The sequence below is a fragment of the Nesoenas mayeri genome (assembly GCF_963082525.1).
Source record: "Nesoenas mayeri genome assembly, chromosome: 2".
In the NCBI taxonomy this organism is placed as follows: Eukaryota; Metazoa; Chordata; class Aves; order Columbiformes; family Columbidae; genus Nesoenas; species Nesoenas mayeri.
The window spans coordinates 103,429,231-103,454,312 of NC_137543.1; the positions used below are offsets into that span (position 1 = coordinate 103,429,231).

At 39.9% G+C, this 25,082-nt stretch overlaps 1 protein-coding gene across 1 annotated transcript in view; it reads left to right on the forward strand.

The window, feature by feature from the left end:
- Positions 1-486: 486 nt before the first annotated feature.
- Positions 487-25,082, forward strand: part of TNS3 (tensin 3) — a gene marked incomplete at both ends in the record, with an annotated part of 226,390 nt that continues 201,794 nt past the window's right edge. Inside the window, 1 exon segment of the mRNA XM_080340298.1 lies at positions 487-582. Coding sequence (XP_080196424.1) covers positions 487-582 — 96 coding nt within the window.

Consider the following 25,082-nt stretch of genomic DNA (forward strand, 5'->3'; position numbering starts at 1 on the left):
TTTAAATACCCATTATTCCCTCACAAGTTACTTGGGTACTATTAGCTCGCTTTACTGACAGATTACTGGAAGCCTCGCTTTGCTACTGCACAAAAGCAACGCGCCCTCCGAAGCAGACTCTTTTGCGAGTTATTAGTTTCGTTGTTATTGTATCCATACTACTCGGTGATCCAAAAACCCTCCCACCAGCATAGGGAAGGCTAAGTTTCCCCAGCTGGAGACAAGAGCTTTCGGCACCGGCTCTCTGATTTGTCGTCCTGGCTCCGGAGGGGGCACGGTGTGGTCAGCTCAGGAGCCCGGTAACAAAAGGGGAAGCGGAGACGGAACGAGCTCGGAAAGCGGCCACCAACTAGCGGAGCTCAGGCCGGCTGGGGAAGGCCCGCATCGGCCGCTTAGAGGCTGAGGGCTCATGGCTGCCGGCTGCGGGTGAGGAGGGGGCAGAGCCCCGGGGCTGCGCTGGAGGCGAGGAGCGGCCGGGAGTATCCGATGGGCGTCCGGGCGAGCCTGGCGTGCCGCGGGAGGGAGCTGCATCCCCTGCCCCGTCGCCGCTCGGCGCAAGAAGAGTCCGAAACGATGATTCAGGTATGCGGGATGTGCTCCCCAGTCCCGGCGCGGAAGGGGCGGCGAGGAGTCTGGCGGCACTGCTGGACCCGCGGCCACCCACGTCGGGCTCGGCCCGTGGCCGCCGAAGGGCGGGCCGCGGGGACGCGCCTGCGCCCGGTGCCGAGAGTACCGCCGTGCTTTGCCCCGCTGGGCCCGGGCGCGGGGCGCCGTCTGCAGCTCCGCTCCGCGCCGCCTGAGGCGGCGTGCGGTGTGCGTGGCAGCGGCGGCGCCCGCCTTTCTCCGCGGCGGTGAGGAAAGCAAAGGCGCGGGTGTGTGGGGCGGCCTCTCGGTACCCTCCGTAACTCTTGCCGGGGTTGCCCGACGCCTTGTCCGAGTCCGGTGTGCGTACGCAGCAGCTCGCCTTTCCCGCCGCGCCGGTGCCGTTCCGGGCGCCGAGGCCGCGGGACTTGGTCAGCGGCGCTGCTGCCCTGTGACACCGGCTGCCGCTGCCACATGCCAGAGTATGCGTTCGCCTTCCTCTTCGTGTAAATATTACCCGTTAGCTTTGAATATGCACCTAAAACACTTTTTGGGGCAATTAGGGAAATGTCCAAAAATGAGGGTGAGTTGATTATCCTGAAGTACCAACTTTAATGGTTATGAAAGTTTGATAAACTTTAAATAATTATGGTTTTAAACCTCTTTGATCTCGGCGATGGGTTCTCTTCGAATTCATGACTGTGGACAAAAACAGAGAAACTGCCAAAATAGCAGCCTCTCGGCACAACTGCAAATCGGAAGTACCAGAAACCTCTCTAGAGCATTAGCTGAGAGTCTTGGTGCCCTGCAACTCATTTCAGAGACTCATTCAAGCATCTCTATTTCTGGTTTGCTAAGCAAACCTCTGGACCTTTGAAGTTTCATGCTTTTCTTTCTGGGTTACCTCTGAAAGCTTGATTCAGCAACGGATTTAAATTAATTTTAAGCACGTTTAAATGCTTTTGCTGACTGTGGTTCGGCATGCTGTACCAGTCTCCCTCTCCCCTTGCATGCTTAAGTGAGCATACTCTTTCATTTCAAATTCCTTCTGAAAACATACAATTTCTGTTGAAACCTTTTAGGATTAGTTTCCTATAAAGTAATGAATAATATACCACACAAGTGGTACACTGGATATATGCACTGAACAATCAAGCTCCCTTTGACCATCTCATGTGCGCTCTCTGAAACGGCCTCCATCACTCTTGTCTAACATTTCAAGCCAAGCAGTTTCAAATAACCATTTTATTATAAAAAACTGCCAAGGAAATATGTGAGTATGTTTTCCTGCCAGAATTGCATTCCTCTATGGTGTAAGATGGCCAGTGTTTGGTTGAAGAGAAATGACTCATTTAAAGGGCTGAAATTTCTGCATTCTCTCAGTATTAGGAGAAGGAGCTTTATTTCATTTGAAAGCATATACGATTATCTCCAATGATCTCTTGCCAAAGAAACATTGGCCTGTGACCTTAGACGTAATATTAAACCTAAAAATCATAATGTTAAAATGGAAAAATTACTGTAACGCACCTTTTTTTCAGGGATTGATAAATAGAAATTTTCTAATAATTCTTCGTTCCAGCACTATGAGTCCAATTTTAGAATCTTAATGGAGTATGCTTTGTTAAAGGGAAGTTGACTAATTGATCATTGCACAGTGACTTAGCTGGCACCAGGACCTCAATTTTGCTGGGTTCTCTAGAAACACAGTATGAAAATATTCCCCACTTTGGAAGCAAAAGTCATGCCTTGTTCTCTTTTTCATGCTGGCACTTACATTGTTAGGACTTAGGAATGGGTAACCCTGTTACTGAAACACTGGGACACTGCTGTGATACCTTTTCACCATGACAGTTATGCCCCACCACACTTTGGTTCCTTTATTTCTTTATGGCTGCCTGGGGCTGCTAATTGTGAATCTGCTGCTCAGAGAACTTTCCAGCTTATTAATGATATTAATATTGTTTAGGGGTCACTCTTTTTAAGCTAGATTTTACTTCCAAGTTTGTCCTTGATTCTTCCTTTCTTCCTTGTTAAGTTATGAAGGGTCAACCTGAGCATTGAACCCAGGAGCAAAAGACCAAGCTACACGATGTTAAATTCCTCTTCTTGTGGCACTTAAAAAGGCAGTGAGAGGGTGACACAAAGCAAGAAAATAGAGAAGTCTGTTCATTTCCTTAGCACCAGTCCATAGGGATATGGCAGGGACTGCTGGGGCTAAGCAGAGCTTCACCACCCTCAGACCAATTTCCATGAAATGGATGGTTTGCATTTTTCTCTTATTATATATTAGTATAAATAAAAAATTTCTTCTCTGAAACCAATTGCATTTCATCAGTTTTAAATTAGTATGAGTGATAGGGGAAGCTGGGCCAGTAATTCTCAAAATATTGGTTATAAAATGACTTCAAATGATGGAGTAATCATTTAAAAATCAAAGCTGGCATAGGTTCCAATTTATGCTGCTCTTATGGAACAAAAATATGGGCAGGATGTATTAACATCTGTGGCTTTATTTTACATCTGGAACATGAAAAAGGAGGCAACAAGCAACAGGGTAAAAGATGAGCTTTCTGTTTAATTACATTTCTATTCATCTTTCTCTTCCAGCAGGAAGATGTAGAATTATACAATAGACCATCTGAATTTCTGTCACTGGGTGGTTGAAATAATTAGACGTTCTACCTCAGAATATGCCAAAAGGTTTTAACACAAAATTGAGGGGAAAATGCCATAAATTTGACTCTAGGAAGGTGTTTTAAAGAGTGAGGGGGTTTGTTTTGTATTTTCAAGGCAAAGGGTAGATTTTTCTAGTATCATTACACTAGACAAGTATTTTTCTCTTTGAATCAATGAAATTAAGCTAACTTAAAATTGGCAGTAATGCCATAGGTTTGCAGTTATGTTTTTTGTTTAGGCCTTGTCTTCGAGTGGTTTATCAGCTTTCTGTGGGGGGCTGGCTCAGTTTCTGTAGGCAATCATTTCTGCACAAATCCCAGTGTTACCTGAAAAGTCATTGCCTTAATCTTAACTTTTTAACCATGTCTTTACATTTCTTTTTCTTTGTGTATAATATTGTAAGGGAGGTCAGACTCCCTGAGCAGTCTTTAGTGACGTCAGACTCAAAGTAAAAAGTAAAGCAAATCAAGTAACTTTTTCAGAATTTCTGAGTAAATACATAAAACACTTCAGGCTTCCTGATCCTCAGTATAATGCTTTTCCACTGAAGCATATTACTTTTTAAGCAATGAGTTGTCATTGTGTAATGCAAGGAAAAAGGACTGTGCAAATGGATCTTCATACTGTCTTCTCTATATACCAGGCTTCCATATTGTATCTCTGACTCTGGTGGAAGTGTGCGAATGTGAGGATGCTACTTTACATCTGAGAATAGTCACCAAAATTACACAGTCCATAATCTCCCTGCAGGAATGTTCTGGTTTCTGATGATGATGACTTATTTGTACAGATGAAAAGAACAGGAAGAAAAGCAGTTCTTCCAGGAAGATTTTAAAGGGGTTTTGGATTGCATACTAAGCAAATAGCAGCATTGGCCCAAAATGCCCAAAAGCTCAGAAGTTTTTAGCGTTATTTCCTTGTATCATGTTATGCAACAGAAAAGGCAGAAGAAAACAATGAGGATCCTCCAGAATAATTTTGGTTTTGTGAGTGCTAGGTCCTCTGTGCAGATTGCAGGCCAAGCTGATGACCACTATAGAAGACCCAGCCAGTGGGGGCCTTATTAGTCAAATCCTAATCAAGAAGCTGATGAATCCCGTAGGCCAATAAAACTTTATTAATAAATATGTTATTTTGTATAATGAATACATTCTGGAGGAAAGTGGCATCGTTTTTATTATCATATATAGATGGGAAATCCCTTAGACCAGGGGTGTCAAACTCCTTTTCACTGGGGGCCACATCAGCCTCCCGCTTGCTTTCAAAGGGCCAAATGTAATTTTAGGACTGTATAAATGTAACTACTCCTACAAAAGTAACTACTCCTACATTTAGACAGTCTTAAAATTACATTTAACCCTTTGAAGGCAACTAGGAGGCTGATGTGGCCCCCAGTGAAAAGGAGTTTGACAGCCCTGCCTTAGACTATGCATCTTGTTTCCACTCCACTGTTATTATTTAACCAGTCAGGTTAATTCATGTAATGATGTTCCTGTTGCTAACATTTTTTAGCACATGAGAATTTTGGGGAAAGTGGAAGCCATCCTAATACAAACTGTGTAACAGTATGCAACTGGAGTTTTCAAGGTCTTCAGCACATTGTCTGGTTCCTTAAGTGCAAGTTGTTTATCATATTTTTAATGACTGAGGAAAAGGAAACACTTTTCAAAAACCTCAAGCACTTTTAGCTGCTATATCAGTTGGGTTTCCAAATGGTCTCAGGTGAAGTACACTGAAACATCATGGTCGTCACCAGGAAGAATTACACCTTCACTTCAGTATCCTGCCTTCTGTCTGACAGCTGTGATATGTCCTGTGGAAAATGGGCTGGATAGTTTTCAGTCATTTTTCAGTTTTATAGTGATTTTCAGCAAGAGGGAAGTAATTTATTTATTTATTTATTTATAAAAATGCCACTTCAAAACTTAACAAAAGTAAATTCTTAGAGGAACTGATAAGCAAAGAAGGATTTAAAACACTTTCTCCTTCCAGAAGAATATCAAGTGAATAGTAGGAAAGAGAAGGCTCTCCAAATGGTTCATGCACTGCCCTCAAGTGACATCCTGGAAGATGAATAACTTTTCATGAAACTTACAATAGAAATACTTTTTTTAGTGTTTATGGATTACTTTGACAATTGCTGTTGCTTTATAATTTCAGAATTGTTTCTTCCCACAGACTATGAATGTAAAATTGTGTTATTCTAAAAGAAAAATATTTTAAAAAATCTAAATAGAGAAGTTTCCTGGATTTTGGACAGTCTTTGGTTGTCTAGAAAACTGACAGAATAAAAGTATCAGAGAATACTGAGGAAGAAATAAATGTGTTGAATGCAAGTAGGTACAATCTGCTTCAAATCTATCTGGTTAAAAGCAAGGAGGTTAAATAGTTTCAGTCACTCCACCACTTCATAAAGCTGTTTCTTTGCACAGACAGTTCACATCACAATTCCATCAATGATACACATTGTTTAATCATCCAAAACAATGATTAAATTATTATAATTGTTATACAAAACATGTGAGGTTTTTTATGATAGTGGAATGAGAGTCATGATCCTTTTCCCACTTCTCCTTCACTGCAGCTGGTTCTTCCTCCTGACCTTGGAGGTGGTGCAGATCCCATGGCCGTCCAACAGCAGAGAGGGCTCCTGCTGATTTTAATAAATGCTTGAGTAGCACTGGTGCCTGAGCAGTCCTGGCCTCTCTCAATAAAAAGTAAAATGTTAGTAGCATTTCCCTTCCTCCTTCACCTTGCTCTACTCATGTAAGAGGTTGGGGAATCATCATGAGTCTGCCGTGGTTGTACGTGTACTTATCTCCAGCAGCAGAATTCTTCGTTGAACACAGCACCTGACCATTAAGCAATTTCTTAAGCCTGGTCCTATGCAATAAAATATGTAGAGGCTCATGTGATCTTGACATCTCTAGAAATTTAATTTTAAAGATGACTGAAGATATTTTACTGAATTAAAATTTAGGAATGTTTAATCTCTTAGTGACCTGTGTATGGTGCAGGTCATGATAAATTTCCTTCTCCTTCCCAAACATAACAACACTTATGTCCTCTTATATTTTATTCCAAAGAGATTACTTCTTGTGTCCTGTCAGATAGTCTTACAAAACCAGCTTTCTTGCCCACTGCCTTCCTTTTTCCCCCAATGTGGGTACATATATCACATGATGCTTGGGTGTGAAACTGTGATGTATTCTGGTATAGATTTTCACTTATTTAACCCTGGTATTTCATACGTTAACATCCTTATTTATATGTAATATATGCCCTGGTTTAAATATCTGCAGTTGCTGAATTGGGGTCTGATTCATGGCTTTTACAGCAACAAAACTTTTGGTGCTGAACTTAGGTCATTGTTGATCTCTTACAGCATTGTATAATAACAGACTACTGGTGCAACATAAAACATATAAATAAGGTTTAAGAATCCTGATTCAGTCTCATACAGAGCTGATAATGACTGCTCAAAAACTCGTAGCAAGTGAAGTTACCTCTTACCCAGGAAATAATAAATACAGGATATAGTGCCCTGGCAGTTATAATACAAATATCCTGCAGAAAATTAAACTTAGATTTCAGGGGGCTTTTTCATCTTTAGCATGGATGGTAGTTAACAATATTCTTCATGTTAACTTTCATATGCATGGGCTGGCTTGGGGAGGCATACATGGGAGGGACCAAGGGAAAAAGGGAGATTCAAGTTAGAAGCCACCTAACAACTTCTTGCAAGAAAGTCTGTCAGCTCATATGCTGTACTTCTGCTTTATTAGTGTGAATTCCCACTATCTAGGTTTAACCATTAGAAAAGAGGCTATGGTACATAGTACACGACAAGGCCGAGACCCAGTGACTGAATGTTCCAGCTACCTTCATGTTGTGAATTCATTTTAATGTGACCTGCCACTTTCTGTAATCACTTCTGGGAAAAGCCTTCCCCTTTCACATGGCCAAAAAACCCAAATGTGAAGTGGTCTCCTCTTAAAAACAGATGAAGACAGCACTGCATTAACTTTTTGTTTCTCTTCTCCTTCCAGCCTGTTCTGTTTTTAACACAAGAAGAGCCAAAATAAGCGGGATTAGATTTTTCTGGCTAGACACAATTTTCCGTGCTAACTAAAGTAAATACAGTGGGAATGTAAAAAGTAAGCATGAGAGTGCTGAGTATATGCTAGGTGTTCCTCAGAGTGTGTGTGAGGGGTTGAGATTATTTTTGTCTTAGTTTGTGCCCTCTGTAGTTCCTTGCAAGATGGTGGAGAGAGGAGTTTGACTCTGCTTCGTGACAACTGAAGGCATTACGAAGTGCTATTTGGCTTGAATAATGTTTTTGTTCTTAGAAAACGGCATTAAAATACTCCAGGATTTCTTACATTTGTTGTCTAGCACGCTGTGCAGTCTCTACCTTACTATTTCACCAATTTCTGAGTAAAAAATTATTATTCTGCTTAACTAGTAGGTCGTTTTTCTTGGAGAATTAATGTGGGGTGTGTTTATGAAACCCCCGCTTTCTTGTTCAATGACCTACCATTTGTAAGGTCAAATGGGAAAGGAAGTTTGACCTGGGAGGCACAGTACAAATTTTATCACCATAGAAGGACAACAGGAGTAAATATGAGAGTCACCTGAAATGTATATGTATATCTTCATGCTTCCTGTCTGAAACCATTACTTTAATTAAAAGTTCTGTTTGAAATATGTTCATATGATCATTGAGAATATGTCTGCCTTCAAAATTAGTAGCATATCCAAAATCAAACAGATTCCTAGAGGTTCTTTTTCAAGTGAAACAAATGGCAACCTCAGATGTCACTTGAAAGGAATATGGGAATTTTTAAGTCATCATTTTCATTCCAGTTTTGCAGATTTTCCATTGTCTCTGTCACAATGACAGTACTTTTTTGTCTTGGCTGTAATGAAATAAATAGTATGGTAAAAAGACACAACCAAAAAAACTTGGTAGGACAGTCTGTAACAGATCTTATTTCAGTTTTTCTGTGCTTTATCAGTCAATACTGCTTTCTGCAATAGTGGGTTCCTGGCTATTATTTGTTTTATTCTTACAAGGTCTTTGCAATTAAAGCCAAATACCACTGCCTTTTAGATCTTCCCTTTTGGATTAAAGGCATAAATAGCTGTTTCAGCTATCACAAATAACGTAGACGTGAAATGTTTTGAAGTGTCACTGCCACTATTGTTTATCAGAGCTGTTCCAGATCTGGGGAGAAGAACTGAATGAAGCCAGAGCTAAGTGAAATGAATAGGTGCTCTCATTAATTCCTGGCCATTTTTGTTTTATAACATGTGCATAAAACTGAAGGAAAAAGTCTTTAGGGTGATAGGGTATAGTGAAGTTTATCTCAAAGTCTTTGAGATACTTACTATTATCAGCCACCCAGTACATTTTCTTGTAAGGCCTCTTATCAAGCCTCGAGAGCTCATTATGGCAAGGATAAACACTTCAAATCATGATGTTTGGGAGGTGGTTCAGTCTGGTATTTTTTAACTGCATCTGAAAACAGAGTTAATTCCCAAATCCCATGTGATGACCAGCTTTGAGCGTGCCTTGCTCCCTGACAATGCTCCTGTTAATCCACAGATTTGTTGTGCTGCTGTACTTGGTTTGTAGATCTTCCCGCTGGCCTTGGTCCAGCTGGTCATGGAAGTTACTCCCTCTCTGGGAAGGTCCAACCCCTATTCCATCCCAGTCTTTTCTGGCTTCCAACCTCAGCCAGCTGGTAATATAAGGAGAGCTGATAATATAAGAGTCACCTTGAGATGAGTTACTGTTTTCTAAAACCCTTTTGGACTCAGTGGACTTTAGGAGAAGTTGCTTATGTCCCAGATCCCCTTCGAAGTCACCAAAGCTAGGACTTCTCTGTCACTTCTTTGACAGTTGAGTTATAGTCTTAACTCCCTGGGTACGAATAGGAGCAGTTTCTGTAGCAAGAGTTTAGTTTTAAAATAAATTACATATATTTTTACAAAACACAGCACATAATCTGCATGTGTACATGTGTGAATGTATTCACATGCCCACACTGGTTGTTATTGATATCCCAAGTTACTTGTGAACCACAGAATGGATTTGACTACATGGCTAAACTGGTGATGTATTAATTTTAAGTAATGTAACTTAAAGCAGTAAGTCTTGGTTGTGATGGATCTAGGGCACACCACAGAGCTGTTCCTTTCCTTAGGTCATGATTTTTAACAGCTGAATTACGCCGTTATATATGCTGTGTTAAGTCAGCCAGTTTTTCAGGAACTGTGATACATGAAGAAATTTGTATCTTTTGGATTCCCATATAGATTTCAAGACTGAGGGACCAGGTTGGTTATGTTTTGACTATGAGATTTGTAAGAGCTCTGTTAAACTTCTGGTTTTGTTCTCACAGTTAGCTGGCCTTGGCCCTTTTGTACCCTCTGCCCTGAGAAGTCTGTAATCCACAAATCTTCCTAGCTCTGACCTACCCTAAATGCATCTGACACTGTGGAGGCATTAGCCCTCTGTTACATGTCTGCAGGAATGTGGAACATAGGTGATGGAAAATGGGGTGTTGCTTTTGGCTCTCCACTGTTACCAATACTTGCCTTAATGTTTGACTGTGCCACCGGGACACCAGGCAGATGGGTATGTGTGACATTCAGGGAGAAAACACGTGGAGAGAATTGGTGCGATGTGTAGAAGTACTACATATTCTTTCAGCTCTGTTAATTGATGGAGAGCTGCCAGTGATGAATCAGAGCTTGATGTCACAAGACACTTCTTATTTATCAAAAACAGTTGTAAAAGGGACAGAGAGCAAATGTGCTGTTCAGCATCTTGTTTCTCTTGCTCCCTGTTCTCTATCATCCAGCTACAGAACACTAACAAAGAGCCTTCTCCTAATGCTTTTTTGTCAGTTATCCAAGAAATCAGAGCCAACAAATGCTTTTTTTAAAGTAATAGATTCTCAGAAACTAATGCAAGTTTGGGACTTGAAAGAGCAAAAGGTTTTCATTATGTTTTTAAAACAAATGTCAAACATAAACTCTTTCATGTCCATATAAGCCCAACGGGCATGGAATGCCTGCTTCGTGCCAAATCTGGTATTAACTCTGGCTATCATTTAAGGGGAAATTAAAACCATTTGGGTCTTTGTCCTTGAAGGCTCCCCATACAATTTATGAAGGCTCTCTGTAGATTTATTGCAAAATCAGTTCATGGGTTTTCAGTGTGTGTATTCAGTATGGTGCTTCAGTGATGGGCTGATCATGTTGTGGTCTTGAATGCAGTGGTCCAAGGGCTTCATTTAAGCATATGCACAGTGGCACCAGGACCTACATGTGGGTGAGTGTATGCACACATGCATGTGTGAGAGAGAAAGAAAAATGATACAGAAGATGAGTGGGTTCAACCTGGGGATTTCGACCTGGATTTCACACAGCTGTGGTTTTTGTGGTGGTTAAATAAAGGATTGTATTTTTAGCCTGTGTTTAAGTTATTTAGGAAAGTTTGTTGTTGTTGTTTTTTTTTCTTGCCTTTGTACTTGAGCTGGGGAAAGTGCTACTTTGTGCACGAGTGTTTTTGGTGGGCACCATAAGAAGAACTATATTCATGTGAAAGTAATGATTGTGAGTATAGCACTTCGCTCAGCTCCTCCAGAGCCATGGCACTAGTGGTAGAGATAGCTTGAGGGGGGCTGAAGTCATGCAGAGGGAAGTCTGATGGCCGATCTGTTGCCCCAGGTCCTGTGGTTGTAACTTGCCTAGAGCAGGAGGAAGCTGAGGTTCACAGTTACTCTGACACAAAAGCATGTCTTCTGTTAACTGCTTATGAGACATTTGACTCATAACTTTTTCCTGAGTCAGTCCTAACGTTTCCCATTGACTTCTGGGTAGTTTTAGTTGCATCAAGTGTGTCCCCACCTGGGAAAACAAGAGAATCTGTTGGTTCAAACTGAACAAAACTTGCAGGATTTGGGGGTTTGTGGGTTGTGGTGTTTTAAAACCAGGGACCTGAAGGCAAAAGCTGTAGTCTTCTTCACTGTAGAGCCATGTCAGAACAGTACGGGGCTGGCTTTTCTTTCCTTAGCCCTCATTTGGAAAAAATCCTATTTAGGAATGCATTTAGACACATAGCAAGAAGAGTCTCAAGATGTGAGGGTGTAGACAAAAGGATCACTGACAGAACCCTCAAAAAGAGTGATGCGGTAGCCTCTGTGTCACCAAACCATGACACTTTGTTATTTTCCCCACAGAAAAAGGAGTGTGTTTTTAATGTATCAGCTGGGTCAGTGACTGCACTTAACATCCATAAAAGGAGAAATGGAAGCTGTTTTGAAAGCAAGAAGTTGTTTTCCTTATTCATCTTATTTCTCCCTTGCAATCCATCTTGTAAGGCTATTGATGCTAAATGTTCATTAAAATGTAGAACTGATTGGCCAGTGTTCGGTTTCATTGTGGATGGCCTCTATCGCTTCTAGAACGGGAGAAATTGAGCCTTCAGTAGCTTGGACTGAGATTCCAGCTATGCTTGCTGCTTTGGGGTTTTGCAGCTCTATTGGAGATACAGTGTAACAGCATTGGAATGTCATTCAAAAACTTAGCAAATCCGAACTGGTTTCTGCAATGTCAGGGGGCATTAGGTGGAAAAATAATTATGTGGAACTAACCAAAGAACACTATTTTCAGTTTAAGTTGTTTTAAACTCCTTTTAATTCCAACTCAGAAGAAGTTAGCTGCAAAGGACTGGTTCACAAGGTTTAAAAATATAATCTTAATTTTTTGCTGAAATGTGATGGGAATGAGAAAACAGGATGAGAATGATTAACATTGCTACAGGATTGTGCACAAAATACTTTCAAGTGGTAGCTGTTATGAAATATACTGCAGATTTAATAATTTCCTTATAAATATTGATATTCTCTCTGTTGCTTCCACATACTGTAGAAATTTTCATTAAGAAATTTATTATACTTTGTCACAAAAATAAAGCAAATAATAAATAAATAGCAAAAATTCTTGTTAATACTAGCCCAGTTGGATTTCAGTGCTATCTTCAATGTTTTGATAAATGATCACCATAAATTTTTAAAGTTAAATATCTACTTAATTGAAGTTGTGCCTTCAACACTTTTTTATCTCGGATTTGACTGCAAAGTAAACTGTGGCTTATACCTGTCAAACACTGACAGGGCAAATATGAAAAGTGCATTTTCAGTCTATGTTTACTGAGAAGAAAGATTTGAGTTGGGAATTCGTGGTATGAAGCTGGGATCCCGACTTGAACAAGCATCAGTTCACAAGGATTTGACACAGACGAATGGACTGCTGGCTGCTCGATTCTTGAAAATTCTTTGAACTGCCACTTTTGGCTAATGGTGGGAGAAGAATCACATCTTGCCCTTCCTGTAGTAAGTCCTTCCTCCTCTCAAATTCTGTTAGCTGTATGGGCTATTATACAGAAACTGGGAGCCAGGATTAGAGACAAAAGGTTGCCAAGAAATCTTAAAAATAGCTGAAAAATATTTCTGGTGGTACACTTCTAATTACTTTCATATTGTGGCCTTAAACTTTATGAAAATGAGAGTGCATTGAAAACATTATTCTCAAAGTATTTGCAGATTAAAAAAAAAAAAAGAACAAAAAATAACACAACCCAAAAAGCAAAAAAAAACCCCCAAAAACGCAAGCTGTGGATCATATTCTCCTACGTGTTAAGAAATATGACTGCCCTCAGTACATAAGGTAAAATTTAGAAATCATAGAACCACAGGTGGTTTCCCACCTCCACTCCACTCCTTATAATGTTTCTTGGGGGATAACTGGATTCTGTAATGCAGAGGAATCTATTGTTAAATCTCTTTTGATCCAAATATTAATACTGTTTTCTTATTTGAAGAGGGATAATTTAGCTATAAGCTACACTGTAAGGAGAAAACGAAAAATCACACTGAAAAAATATTAAATGTATTATAATACTTTTTAAAGGTTGTGCATTTTCATGCTCCACATGACTTTGTGTTCTCCTGTAAGCTATTTTTCATGTATGCTTATTTTAGACTAATAGATCTAATAGAGTGTAGGAGCTGCAGAAATGTTCAGGGTGTTCAGCAAGACACATGGTAACTACTTATTTTGTCATGCTTCCATTGAAGATAAGTTCATATCGGATATAAAAAACAAATTACTTTGGATGGTCCAGTAAAGTGTTACTGCTTTGTAATAAGGCAGGTTATTGGTTTTTTTTCTAAACTGTTGTTTTGGGTGGTTTTGGTTTGTTTTTTTTTTAGTGAAAACATGATTATTTCATGTTTCAGTCTACAGAAGAACAAATGAAGAATAATAGAGTCCTCTTAGCAACCTGGTTTAGGATCATACTGTGTCCTTTGTCTGTGCTCAGTCCTTTGAATGAAAAAAGGCAGAGGATGACTAATACAGCAGTAGTGATTGTAGTTTTTGGTAGTGACAAGAAAGGGATGTCTTAGTGGTAAAGGAAGATCTTTGCACTGAGCTCATGCCTCCTTGCATGTGTCCCTGATTGAAACTAGCTATTTGTTTTGCAAAGTATATCCCAAACACTGTTGTATAGTGTCTGTACTGAATCTCAGAGTTATAAATTGGAAGCCTTGCATCAGGATGTTCAATTTTATATCTTATTCTTAAATGAAACTGCAGGAGAACCCTGTTCTGACTATCTCAGACTGTATATGTTGGTGTCAGGAATGCAATGGATTAGAAATCCATTTTACATTAGAAAACATTTTACATGGTGGGTTGTTGTTGCTATTGTTGTTACTCCTTTTGTTGATAATGACAATAATTCTGAAACCCATCTATCCATCTTCTAGTCCCACTAGGTAAGAAAAACTTTCCATATTTGTGTGACCTGCAGATTAAAATGATACTTGCAGCATCAGTTAATACTTCATGTGTCCGCCTTGCTTGCCTGTTCTTTTGGAGAGACTTTTCAACTAATTTTCAAACCTTGGGTATTTAACTGAAGGAGCTGGCATGCCAGCATCCAAAACCATGTTTCCAAGAAGTCCTGCTAAAAGGCTGTCTTGTTGCTGGAGAGAGCTGGACTCCCTGAGTGCTTCCTTCTTGGTTTTTGCAGTATGTCCAGTTTTAGCAGTGGCTAGATCAAATGGATCTGATAGTGTCTGAATCACTAGTGGAATGACTTGGGGGTACAGTCTTTGCTTACATGGCTTAGAAATTCTTACAGGACCTTTTTGGTAAGAGCGAGCTTCCTTCCTTTAGCTGAAGTCATGCTGTACATTCCTCAGAGGCACACAGAGATTGGGAAACTGAGGAAAAACACTGTATCCAGTGTAGCTGTATGTCCTGGCCATGATATTATGGTGGCTGGAAGAGCATCTCAAAGTATTTATTATAATATAGCATCATGTGTTGCTGAATTATTTATATTTTAAGGCATACTTATTCTGACTTCCATTGACTGACCTTTTTTTATTGGCTGGAAAGATGCCATGCAAAAACCTACACAAGAGAAACAAATTACATTAGAATAAGGTACCAATCTACATAAACATTTTCATATGCGATTTAACAGAAAAACAAAACAGGTTATAATGTCTTAACTGGGACATAACATCATGAGCTGTGGAATACTTGTGAGCCTAGTTCTCACAGTTGAATACCAAGCAGAGTGTGGGAAAACTGAAAACTGCTGTAGAGAGAGGCTTCTTCAGAGCCAAATGGATGACATCTGAGACCTCAGATTAAAGTGCAAAATGAGGAAAGAGTTCGTAATAACAGCATCAGATACATACAACTTTTAGGATGTACCAGAAATCATAGGTTGCAGATATAACTGGCAGAGTGCACCCAGAAGTAAGTTCATAGGGATGTATTTTCAGTCTGTACAGACAGCGTGAGGCTAACTGGGTTAAGCCACAGTGCCAACCAGGAGGAGAGTTCAGGCTTTTGAGACAATATGGTGCTGTCAGTTGCAAAAAAGTGCAAAAAGCAACATAATGCCTTGCTTTCTGACTGACTTTAGAAATTTAGTGCAGCAGTTTGGTCTTGTTTACTGCATTTATTGTATGTTCTTGAAACACTGTCCTTGGGATCTATATAATCAAAGTCAGCAAAGAAGTGCTCTGGCTCTTACCCTCTGGCTTTTTCTGCCTCAGTGCACATTGCACACAATCTCCTAGTGTTATGACCATCTCAAAGGACAGGTGTTTATAAAGGTGCAAAAATAATTTTCAAAAATAATTATTTTATTTTTTAGCCTCTGTCAAAACTATATAGAGGGAAAGTACCAAGATCAAAGGAGGGAAATTCTGCCTCCCCCAGAGTAGCAAATCTCTGCTTAGGTTGCTAGAGCCAGAAAATCAACCCCAGAACTTTCATTAGGAAAGGTCTCTCTATGTATAAGGTCCTTGCCCTTCTGATTTTTACCACTGGTGGTTATTTGGACATCTCTGAATAGCTGTGGTGTGGTATGTATTTGCAACATGCATTGCTGGTGGTGAAAGTTTTCCAGTGCTGGGAAGGAGGTGTGGGTTGAGAATGTTGTGCTTTCCTTATGAAACCAGGGTTCAGTGCTTCTGACCAACACTAGGACAGAGTGAAAGCCCTGAAACTAAACACGGCCACATGGGGCCATGTGGAATTGCTATGCATACCTGCACCTAGGACACTCTCATGTATGCTGTGGCCTCTTGCTACATAATACAGAAATTATATTTTTTTATTTGTTTGTTCCCCATCCCCCTTCAAATTTGAGATAGATGTAGCATGAGAGGATGGGTGTTGAGAGCCAGTTCAATGCCATCCATCTGGTTGTACTAGAAACCACCAGGTAAAAGCAGAGTAAATGAAGCCTGTGAAAGACTGGCTCCTGGAGAAGGGAAGGTAAATGTATCCTAAGAAGAGTTTTTCAATAAGTTTTCCAACACTTCACCTCATGATTAATCTATCATAATTAAGGCTAATTACCAAAAGAAGAAAAGGAAACATCAGACTTAAACTGGTATAGGGCCACTGAAGACTGTATTACCCTGTTTTCCCCAAAATAAGACCTACTCCGAAAATAAGCCCTAGCATGATTTTTCAGGATGCTTGAAATATAAGCCATACTCCACAAATAAACCCTAGTTACAGTTCCTAAAAAAAGTCAATATAAATAGTGTCCAAGCAGCTATACATGTAAAAAAAGTAATACATTTTGGAGCAAGAATTAATATAAGACCCTGTCTTATTTTTGGGGAAACAGGTTAGTTCCCCAGCATTTGTATGAGATGTGGTCTGCTCTAACCAAACCCTATGGCAGTGGTACATGAAGGGAAAAAGCCATGGAAACAAATATGAAGGTCTTCTATGTGCTTTAATTAGGTCTAATACCAGCCATGACAGTTCTGTCACAGAAAACCGAAGGAAAACGTGTCCCATTGCCACCTTCTTCCTCATGTTCTGCCTTTCTCTTCCTCCCCTTGCAATGCACACACTGTTTGCTGTGGGATTGCTGCTTGTGATGTAGAAATGAGTTGCTATGGAAAGTTAGACGATATCCCTTTGAAACGGATTCTGGAGGTCCTGAGAAAAGTTTTGCTGAAACTGTGACCATTTACCCAAAGGTTTGCTGTTTCTGTTCTAAGAGTTTAATTTGTTTTGAAGGAAGGAAAAAAAAAAAAAAAAAAAAGTGTAGTGTTTTGTGGGTTTTTTTGGTTGTTGTTGTTTGTTTTGCTTTTTTTTTTTAAATAAAGGACCCTGAACTACAATATATCCATTAAAAGAATTAACAAATTCTGTTTAATTTCTAACTAGTTTTTATTATCACTTCATAACTTCATTCTTTTTTCTTTAAAAGCACATCCCACTCCAGCAGACTTGAATTTTAGGTGGGGGAAAAAAATAATTTCCTTCCTTTTCAGCTGTTATAACTGTACTCTGTGAGTTACTACAGGAAGAGTATCTTATTCCTGACTTCCTGATCTGCCTGCAAGCTGATATCTGGTGCCCTCCTGAAACGCACAATTTTGATTGCAGGTCCACCCAGCCATGCCAGATTTATGTAAACAAGGTTTATACATCTAAAGATGCCAGAGGAACAGATGTTTTATGTTTACTAGGGGTCTTTTGGCATCAGGAATTAGAGAACAAACTTAACACATCCGAAGCCACATGTGCTCTTTTATTGCACCTATATTAGATTTGGTGAAAGATCACCATTTTGTCAAGCAAGAGATTTTACTGATTAAATTACTGATTGGTAGCTGTGCAAGCAGTCTCAGTCCTGAGTCTCTCTTTGCTCTTAATAGAAGAAGAAACTGATACTACTGTTTTCTCTGCTTTCTTCCTACCCCATCTGAGTAACAAAGCTGCTGCTTGGTAACTCTCTTGACCTTAAACCTTTGGTGACTGGGATAGAAGAATAAAGAGAGAGGATAGAGTAGGGGAGACTCTGAAGTAGGAGGCAGGGAGTGAATGATTTGTATGTGGAGATTGAAAAAGGAAGAGAGAGACCAAAGCAGATCCTGAAGAGAAAGAACCAGAAGTTAGATATGAAAGCAAGAACTGCAAAGAAAAGTGCATGAGAAGTGAAACAAAAATAGCAGTGGAAAATAGAGATGAGATGGGGAAGAGGCAGGTAGAGGGAGCAATAGATGAAAAACAAAAAAGAGAGAACTTAGCACAAGCTGCATAAATTTCTGTAGTATGTATGTATTGGCTTACATTAATATTTATCTAAAAGTTATGCATCTAGGCCATTAAGAATCTAGGCTTCCTACTTAAGTGTCCCAGAAGATGATTTATGCAACCCATGTTAAGATTGGCCCCTGCTGTTTGCTGGTTACAGAGGGAGCTCAGACAGTTTAAACTTGAAGGCTGGCTTTTAGCTGGCTAAAATTTGGTAAAATGATTCTACTTACTGTATTAGAGTTGGATATTTTTGTTTTAAAAACTGTAAACTGGTGGGAAAGGAAAAGCTGTTTAGGTCAAAATAGTCTAGCTTGATGCTTATACTTTTTTCACCTGTGTGTATGAATATAACAGTGTTTGGTTTGTGTACTTCGTATATCACTAAAGAATCAACTGTAATAGCTTTTTAAAGATCTTGCCAAACTGTGAGGTTGTATAGAAAAGATCTTTGAGCACAGCATCCTAGAAAAGAGATTTATAAAAAAAAAAAAAAAGTGATTACATAATAAAGTTAAAAGAAACTTAATTCTGTTATTAAGCTGTCCACATTTCTGCACTTGCAATTATGATCTCCCAAAACTTCAGTTCCCATGACCGAGAATATAAACCTTAGTTATTGCTGTTCAATGTGAATTGAGGGATCTTAATATGTTTCTTTGTCGTCTTCTGCTTACTTAGCTAGCAGTATTGCAAGCTATGGGCTTGTCTTCCAGTTTAGAAGGGAGAAGCATTGCTGTGAATTCAGATACGTTAATCTGGGATGCTTATGCAAAAAACATTGCTAATTGCTTTTGAGGGGAGAAATTTAGATTTTTTTTTTTTTTTTTTTTAAAACATACATGCACTCACTTCTGCCGTGTTTAAAAGAGTGTCTATAAATGAAGGTGTTTCCTAGTCCCTGTTGTTTCAAAGTAAAGTATTAGGAACTTTAATTTTGGCTTCCCTGAAAAAGTCTTGAGCCTCTGAGTAGGGACCCACTAGAAAATGTCTGAATATAAATAATTTTGCTAAAATGCTGGAAGTAGTCTTGGGCAATTAGGACCATCACACGGTTTAGGTTCAACTGACTCTATTTGTGTACCTGATACTTGGAAATCCAGAAGTATATGGTGATGTTTGCCTTGGCTATTCAAATACAAAAAGCAGTGTGTTTACTGTGTGTATGTGATAGATTAAAACATGAAAAAAGTAGAAGGATATAGAATATTCCATGGCAAATGAAAGGATTTAGTAAACGAACAAAATTTTATATAGGAAAGAAGAATACTTACTGGAATATATGGCCTCAGGATTAAATGCTTCTGATTCCTCTCTACATCTCTGAAGACTGAACTGCACAAATGAAATTAGCACAATATAGCCTAGCAGACATCCTGACACAGATTAGCCAAAAGCCTTTTCTATGCTTCCTGTATGTTTCCAGGCCTGCATTTTGCAAATTTTATTAAAAAATCTGTAAAAAATCAAATCTGTGCATGTGTGATGGATCCTTCACATGGAAGCTTTGTGTAACCATTGCTCTGGACACTCCTGCAGCACGGTTTTATCCTGCCTGTCCTATCTGCACAGCAAACATCCTCATGCTGACTGAAGCTATGGCAGTGGGGTTTTTTTTTGCTCAGAACAGCATCGCCTTGTTTTATGGGCATGTGGCAGGTACCAACGCTCTGACTTGACCTTGGAGGGAGTAAAAATCGACCAATTATGACTTATTATTAATTATTAGTTATTAGCAAGTCAGACCAACGTGCACGTTTAAAAGAGAGCAGCTATTTTTTGCAGGCTTAGCGTATCAGGTGTTACCTGCTGTGGTGGCGGGGCGGCAGGAGCAGAGGGAGGCCTCGCCAAGCCCCGACCGAGCAGCCTCTCCTGCCGGACGGTCCGCGGGGGGGCGCTGCAGTCCCGGCCTCCGCGGGCCTCCGGGCGCACGTGGTGTGGCGTTTCAGCAGGAAGCGTGTATATTATTCTTATTCTTATTCTTATTCTTATTCTTATTCTTATTCTTATTCTTATTATAGCAAAAAGCTAGTTCCTCCTCATTCTAGGACTAATTAACCCAGCTCCCTTTTTAGTTGTGTTTCAGTATTTACATGTTTACATGGTTTTGCAGTGGGTACCATGAATGGCTTGTGACTTGATTTCCTGTCACTGTTACTCCGTCCTTTTCACTCTCCCTAATTAACCATTCCTGCCCCTTGTTTCTCTGTATATGCTTTTATATTCCTTTTTATACTTATTTTTCAGGGTGACTGCGTATTGTTTTATTTATTGTAATGAAAACAGAAGAATAAAACTGTAACAGAATCCTATACAAACCACCTATATTTAAGATGATGGTTATGTAAATCAGGAAATAACAATATTAAGGATGCTCATGCAAAGAAACCAAAGGAAAGCAAAACCAAAAACCCAGACTCACAACCAAGAACAAATGCAAACATCTTTTTATTAGGCCAATAAATAGCTCTTCTGTGACCTGTAGTTATCCTAAATAAATTTGTAACCTGAAAAGTGTATATTTATTTAACTTGATAATTTCTCTGCTGGAAATGGAAGTGCTTAAAAGAAAAAGTCTGGGATCTATCAGACCACAACCTGAATAGATATTTTATAAAAATATTTCCAGAACCATTTGTTGTAATTATAGCTCTTTTAATATACCCTGCTTTTGGTTATACCAAGTGTTCTTTTCGTTATGTGTGACAGAAGCTGGCTGCATTGGGGAGAGATGTCTCTCTGGGTCAGGTGCCTCATGTCCTATGGCCCGACTTTCATTTTTGCCAAACTCAAAGCCATTTCAAGCTGCACTGCAGCACTGCTGAAAGATGGAGGAAGTAACTGAATGACTTGCAAGCACAGAGATATTTAACATTATATGCCTGCTTTATTGCTCCTTCCAGCTTGCTTTCCTGCTGATTTTTAACTTGTAAGAAAGCTATCTCCATAAAATAAGCTGTCAGCTGTCAAGCCGACTCTGTTATACAGTAAATGTGACATTTTCCAAGCCTTTATTCTGCAGTCTGAAGGAGCTGTTACACACTGCCATTAATCCCAGAGCCCCTTCCATCCCCTTCCTTGGGCTACCACAGCCATCACTTGACCCTAAACAAGTTAGTCTCCATCTGCTGTTTTCTGTACATCTCTGCTGTGGTTCTTTTTGTAGCTCTCTGTGAGTTTGGCTGGTCCTTCATTCCCCTAGCACTAGAAAAGGAGCAGCAAAACATTAGAGATGGCACGTTCATCACTGACAGAGAGAATCTTGTCTCAAATGTTGTAATATTTTTGTAGTCCAGAGGAAATGAATAAGAGACAGGAAAGCTTTTATTCCCTCAGGTATGACTGTAATTTGATGGGTGTCTTGGTCATGGGTGGTGAAGATTTCCTTCAAAGGTTGCTGTTTAGTGGTAACTTCTGCTTAGAACATGAAGAAAAAGAGAACAGGAAAATTATCACTAGCACAGAGTTTAACCAGAACACTTCAGCTGTCTTGAAGATCCTGTCCTAGGTTTTCACCCAGTTTACTGTCATGCCCTCAGAGGGGCAAGGAGCCCTTGTTGGCCAGGAATGGGGTGATTAATTGAGCCTTGCCGTGGTATAGGGCAACTGGCAGGGGCGACACAGAGGCCAAATTTTTGGCAGGTTTGTGAAAGGCAGAACTGTTCTGTTGACATGTGTCTCTCTTATCACCTAAGGACAATGTTAAGTTTGAATTCAGCTTTGGCAAACACCTTTTTTGGGTTTTTTTGTGCTTTAGATGCTGAAACTTGTGTTTCCTCACCGTGGTTTGGGCAATTACTGTGGAGAGGCAATTAAGTGAATGTCCTTTGGTTTGGGAGAGGAGGAAAGAGAAGCAGTAAGTGCATTTCAAACAAAGATTTCTAAAAGCAGCAAAGATAAATAAATCTGTTTTCCTGTGCTTTAGCATCTTGCGAACAGTCTTCTGAGTGGACTCTGAACAAGAATGTGCTCTCATGATGGTATTCTATTGATAGAGACACTAGTATAGTTTGCATCCTCCAGCTAACTCCTGTTTTCAGGAAATGTGAAGAACTATCTAGGATTGAATTTGCTGAGTTTAAAACTGCTAGAGAAGAGAGAGATCTAAAGCAAGCTGACTTTGTACTCACAAGTAATAGTTACGAAACCAAGCTAAAATAGAAGAAAAAAGACAAATGCATTAAGCAAGGCCACCATGGCTTGCTTTCTTGCAGTTAGATGTCTAGGATCTTCTGCCTCTCACACTACAGCTTGCCGTGATCTTTCAGCTTGTCACAAGCATTAAACAAGCACATGTTTTATAATTAGCTGGGAAGCTTCTGGGAATAAATGAAAAACTCAAGCCAAAGCTGAGACAGAAAAATCTGGTGAACTTGCATGAGGATGCTCAGTAATAGGCATGTTTAAAACCTCAGGCAGTTCTGATGCCACTGAGAGGTATTTTTTTAAGAGAAATATATATAAATTAAAAACACATCCTCTTTCATGATAATTAAACCTTTTATTACTGTTAAACGTTTTTGACAAAGGATATCCAGTTTAGAGGCAAAAATGGTACTGGAATCTTTATCTCACTATAAAACTTTAAGTAATTTTACTCTGATTTTACTGCTCTAGCTGATTATTAGAGACAGGAAAAGATTCAGCTTTTGAGCACGTGGCATTTGACCTGTCACTCAGGGTGAAGAAAGCTGTTGGCTGGCAAGCTTGAGACAGGAGTTGAAAAGTATTGCATCAAAATGCACATTAGCGCCTCAGAAATTAGGATGATTTGCTTAAACATCTCAATGGCCTTACTGGAAGAGAAGGGCCAGAATCACTGTCATTAATATTTTCAAGGAGATTCTTTTCTCAAGTGTAAGCCATAATTATCTGCATTTCCACTGTACTAAGAAAGTGAACGCTTTGATACAATGCACTTTTGATTGTGTCCTTCATATTACAGTCACTGCTGTATTGCCAATAGTTTCCCATGTAATCAGCTGAGACACATGTAGTCAGGCTCACAGTGTATTCCAGATGTCAGGGGCTAAATCCATTTTGCAAGTATGGGGGTTTTTTTTAATAACTAGTTGGTACTCCTTTCTTTATTTTGTTATTTATATCTCCAAGTTTTCTTGGTGAGAAAGATACTTGTATAAATAGAATGGGAAAAGTGATCAATATTTTATCTTTCTGTGTAATTTTAAATTATTTTCCTTCCTCTCAATGTTTATTCACAGTGATTTTGTTGTCCTGTAGCACAGTGAAGCACTAGGCACATTTGTCTTGAAAATGTCTTTCCCTGGTGATTGAATTGAAAGGGATCATCACACAGTATCACAGTATGTTTGGGATTGGAAGAGACCTCAGAAGATCATCTAGTCCAATCCCCCTGCCAGAGCAGGAACACCTAGATGAGGTCACACAGGAACATGTCCAGGTGGGTTTTGAATGTCTCCAGAGAAGGAGACTCCACAACCCCCCTGGGCAGCCTGTTCCAGTGCTCTGTCACCCTCACTGAGAAGAAGTTTCTTCTCAAATTTAAGTGGAACCTCTTGTGATTCAGCTTGATCCCATTACCCCTTGTCCTATCATTGTTTGCCACCGAGAAGAGCCTGGCTCAATCCTCATGGCACTCACCTTTTATATACTTATAGACATTAATGAGGTCCCCCCTCAGTCTCCTCTTCTCCAAACTAAAGAGACCCAGCTCCCTCAGCCTTTCCTCATAAGGGAGGTGCTCCACTCCCTTAATCATCTTTGTTGCCCTACGCTGGACCCTCTCCAGCAGTTCCCTGTCCTTCTAGAACTGAGGGGCCCAGAACCGGACACAATACTCCAGATGGGGTCTCACCAGGGCAGAGTAGAGGGGAAGGAGAACCTCTCTCGATCTACTAACCACCCCCCTTGTAACACACCCTAGGATGCCATTGGCCTTCCTGGCCACAAGGGCACAGTGCTGGCTCATGGTCATCCTGTTGTCCACCAGGATCCCCAGGTCCCTTTCCCCTACACTGCTTTCTAATAGGTCATTACCCAGCCTCTACTGGAACCTGGGGTTGTTCAGCATAAGCTGGTAGGTGGTTTAAGATATGCAGTGGTGTATCTTAGGATACACAAGTTGCATACTTTTAATAGCTGCCTGTGGAGCTGCAGAAGTTGTCACAAACTATCTGTGGGACACCCAGACGCTGCCGGCAGTTTTATAGCTGTGCCTGCAGCACTGTGGATGCTGCAGTCCAAAGAGAGGTGGCATGAATAGTTCAAGACCAAAATCTCATCAAAATGTGTGCAAATTGTTTAAACTGTTGTAAAAACTTGTACTGAAGAAAGATGTTAGTGTTCAGGCAAGTTTCTAATCTGTTAGTTAGTCTGTTACTTTTGCTAGATTCTTCTAAATACTGGCAAAAAGTTTTTGTAAGGTATTTATCTACAAAAAAGACAGGCTAAATAGGAGTTAACCTTATTGCTAAAATAAAAGTTAATTGACATTAAATATGTATTTAAGTAAATCCAAATTAAATAATCTGGACATAGTGTTAAAACTGGGATGACGAGAAGAAAATTACAAACTTAGCAAAGAGGGGTGATTAAAAATGACAGTGCAGATAGAGGCATTTATGTATAGAGGCTTAAGCTAAGTAGAAGGGCAAATGTAAAACCACAATAAATAGATAGAAACTAATCTAATTCTTCTGTATGTGCTACCTAAAGTTTATGTGCAAATACTTTGGTGGCAGAAAGGCACCGCAGGTTCTGAGGGCTTCTGGTCTTGCACAGCAGAAAAAAGCCAGGAGTGGATCCCAGTTAGGATGAACTGTGCTGTTCAGCTAAAGGATGGGCACATTCATAACTGATAAAAAGGTGGATACCAGCAAAAGTAAAGCAGGCAGCATATACATCAGCTCTTAAGAGCAAGTATGTGCATGGTGATCAAAGCTGAAGATAATAAGGTGCCATAAAGAAAGAAAACATAGTACATACTGAAGAAACAAGGGCCAGTGTTGATCTCAGAGAGTATTCATGGCAGAAAGGACAAAAACTGTATCAGGGAGTTCCCCTAGAAAGCAAAGAGTTGCTGTTGGGTAAGCCTTATTTCAAGCCATAGCACTCTTCAAAATTGACCAATTAGTTGCTCCACAGTAGTTATTTACATGATTACCTAACTTCTCTGT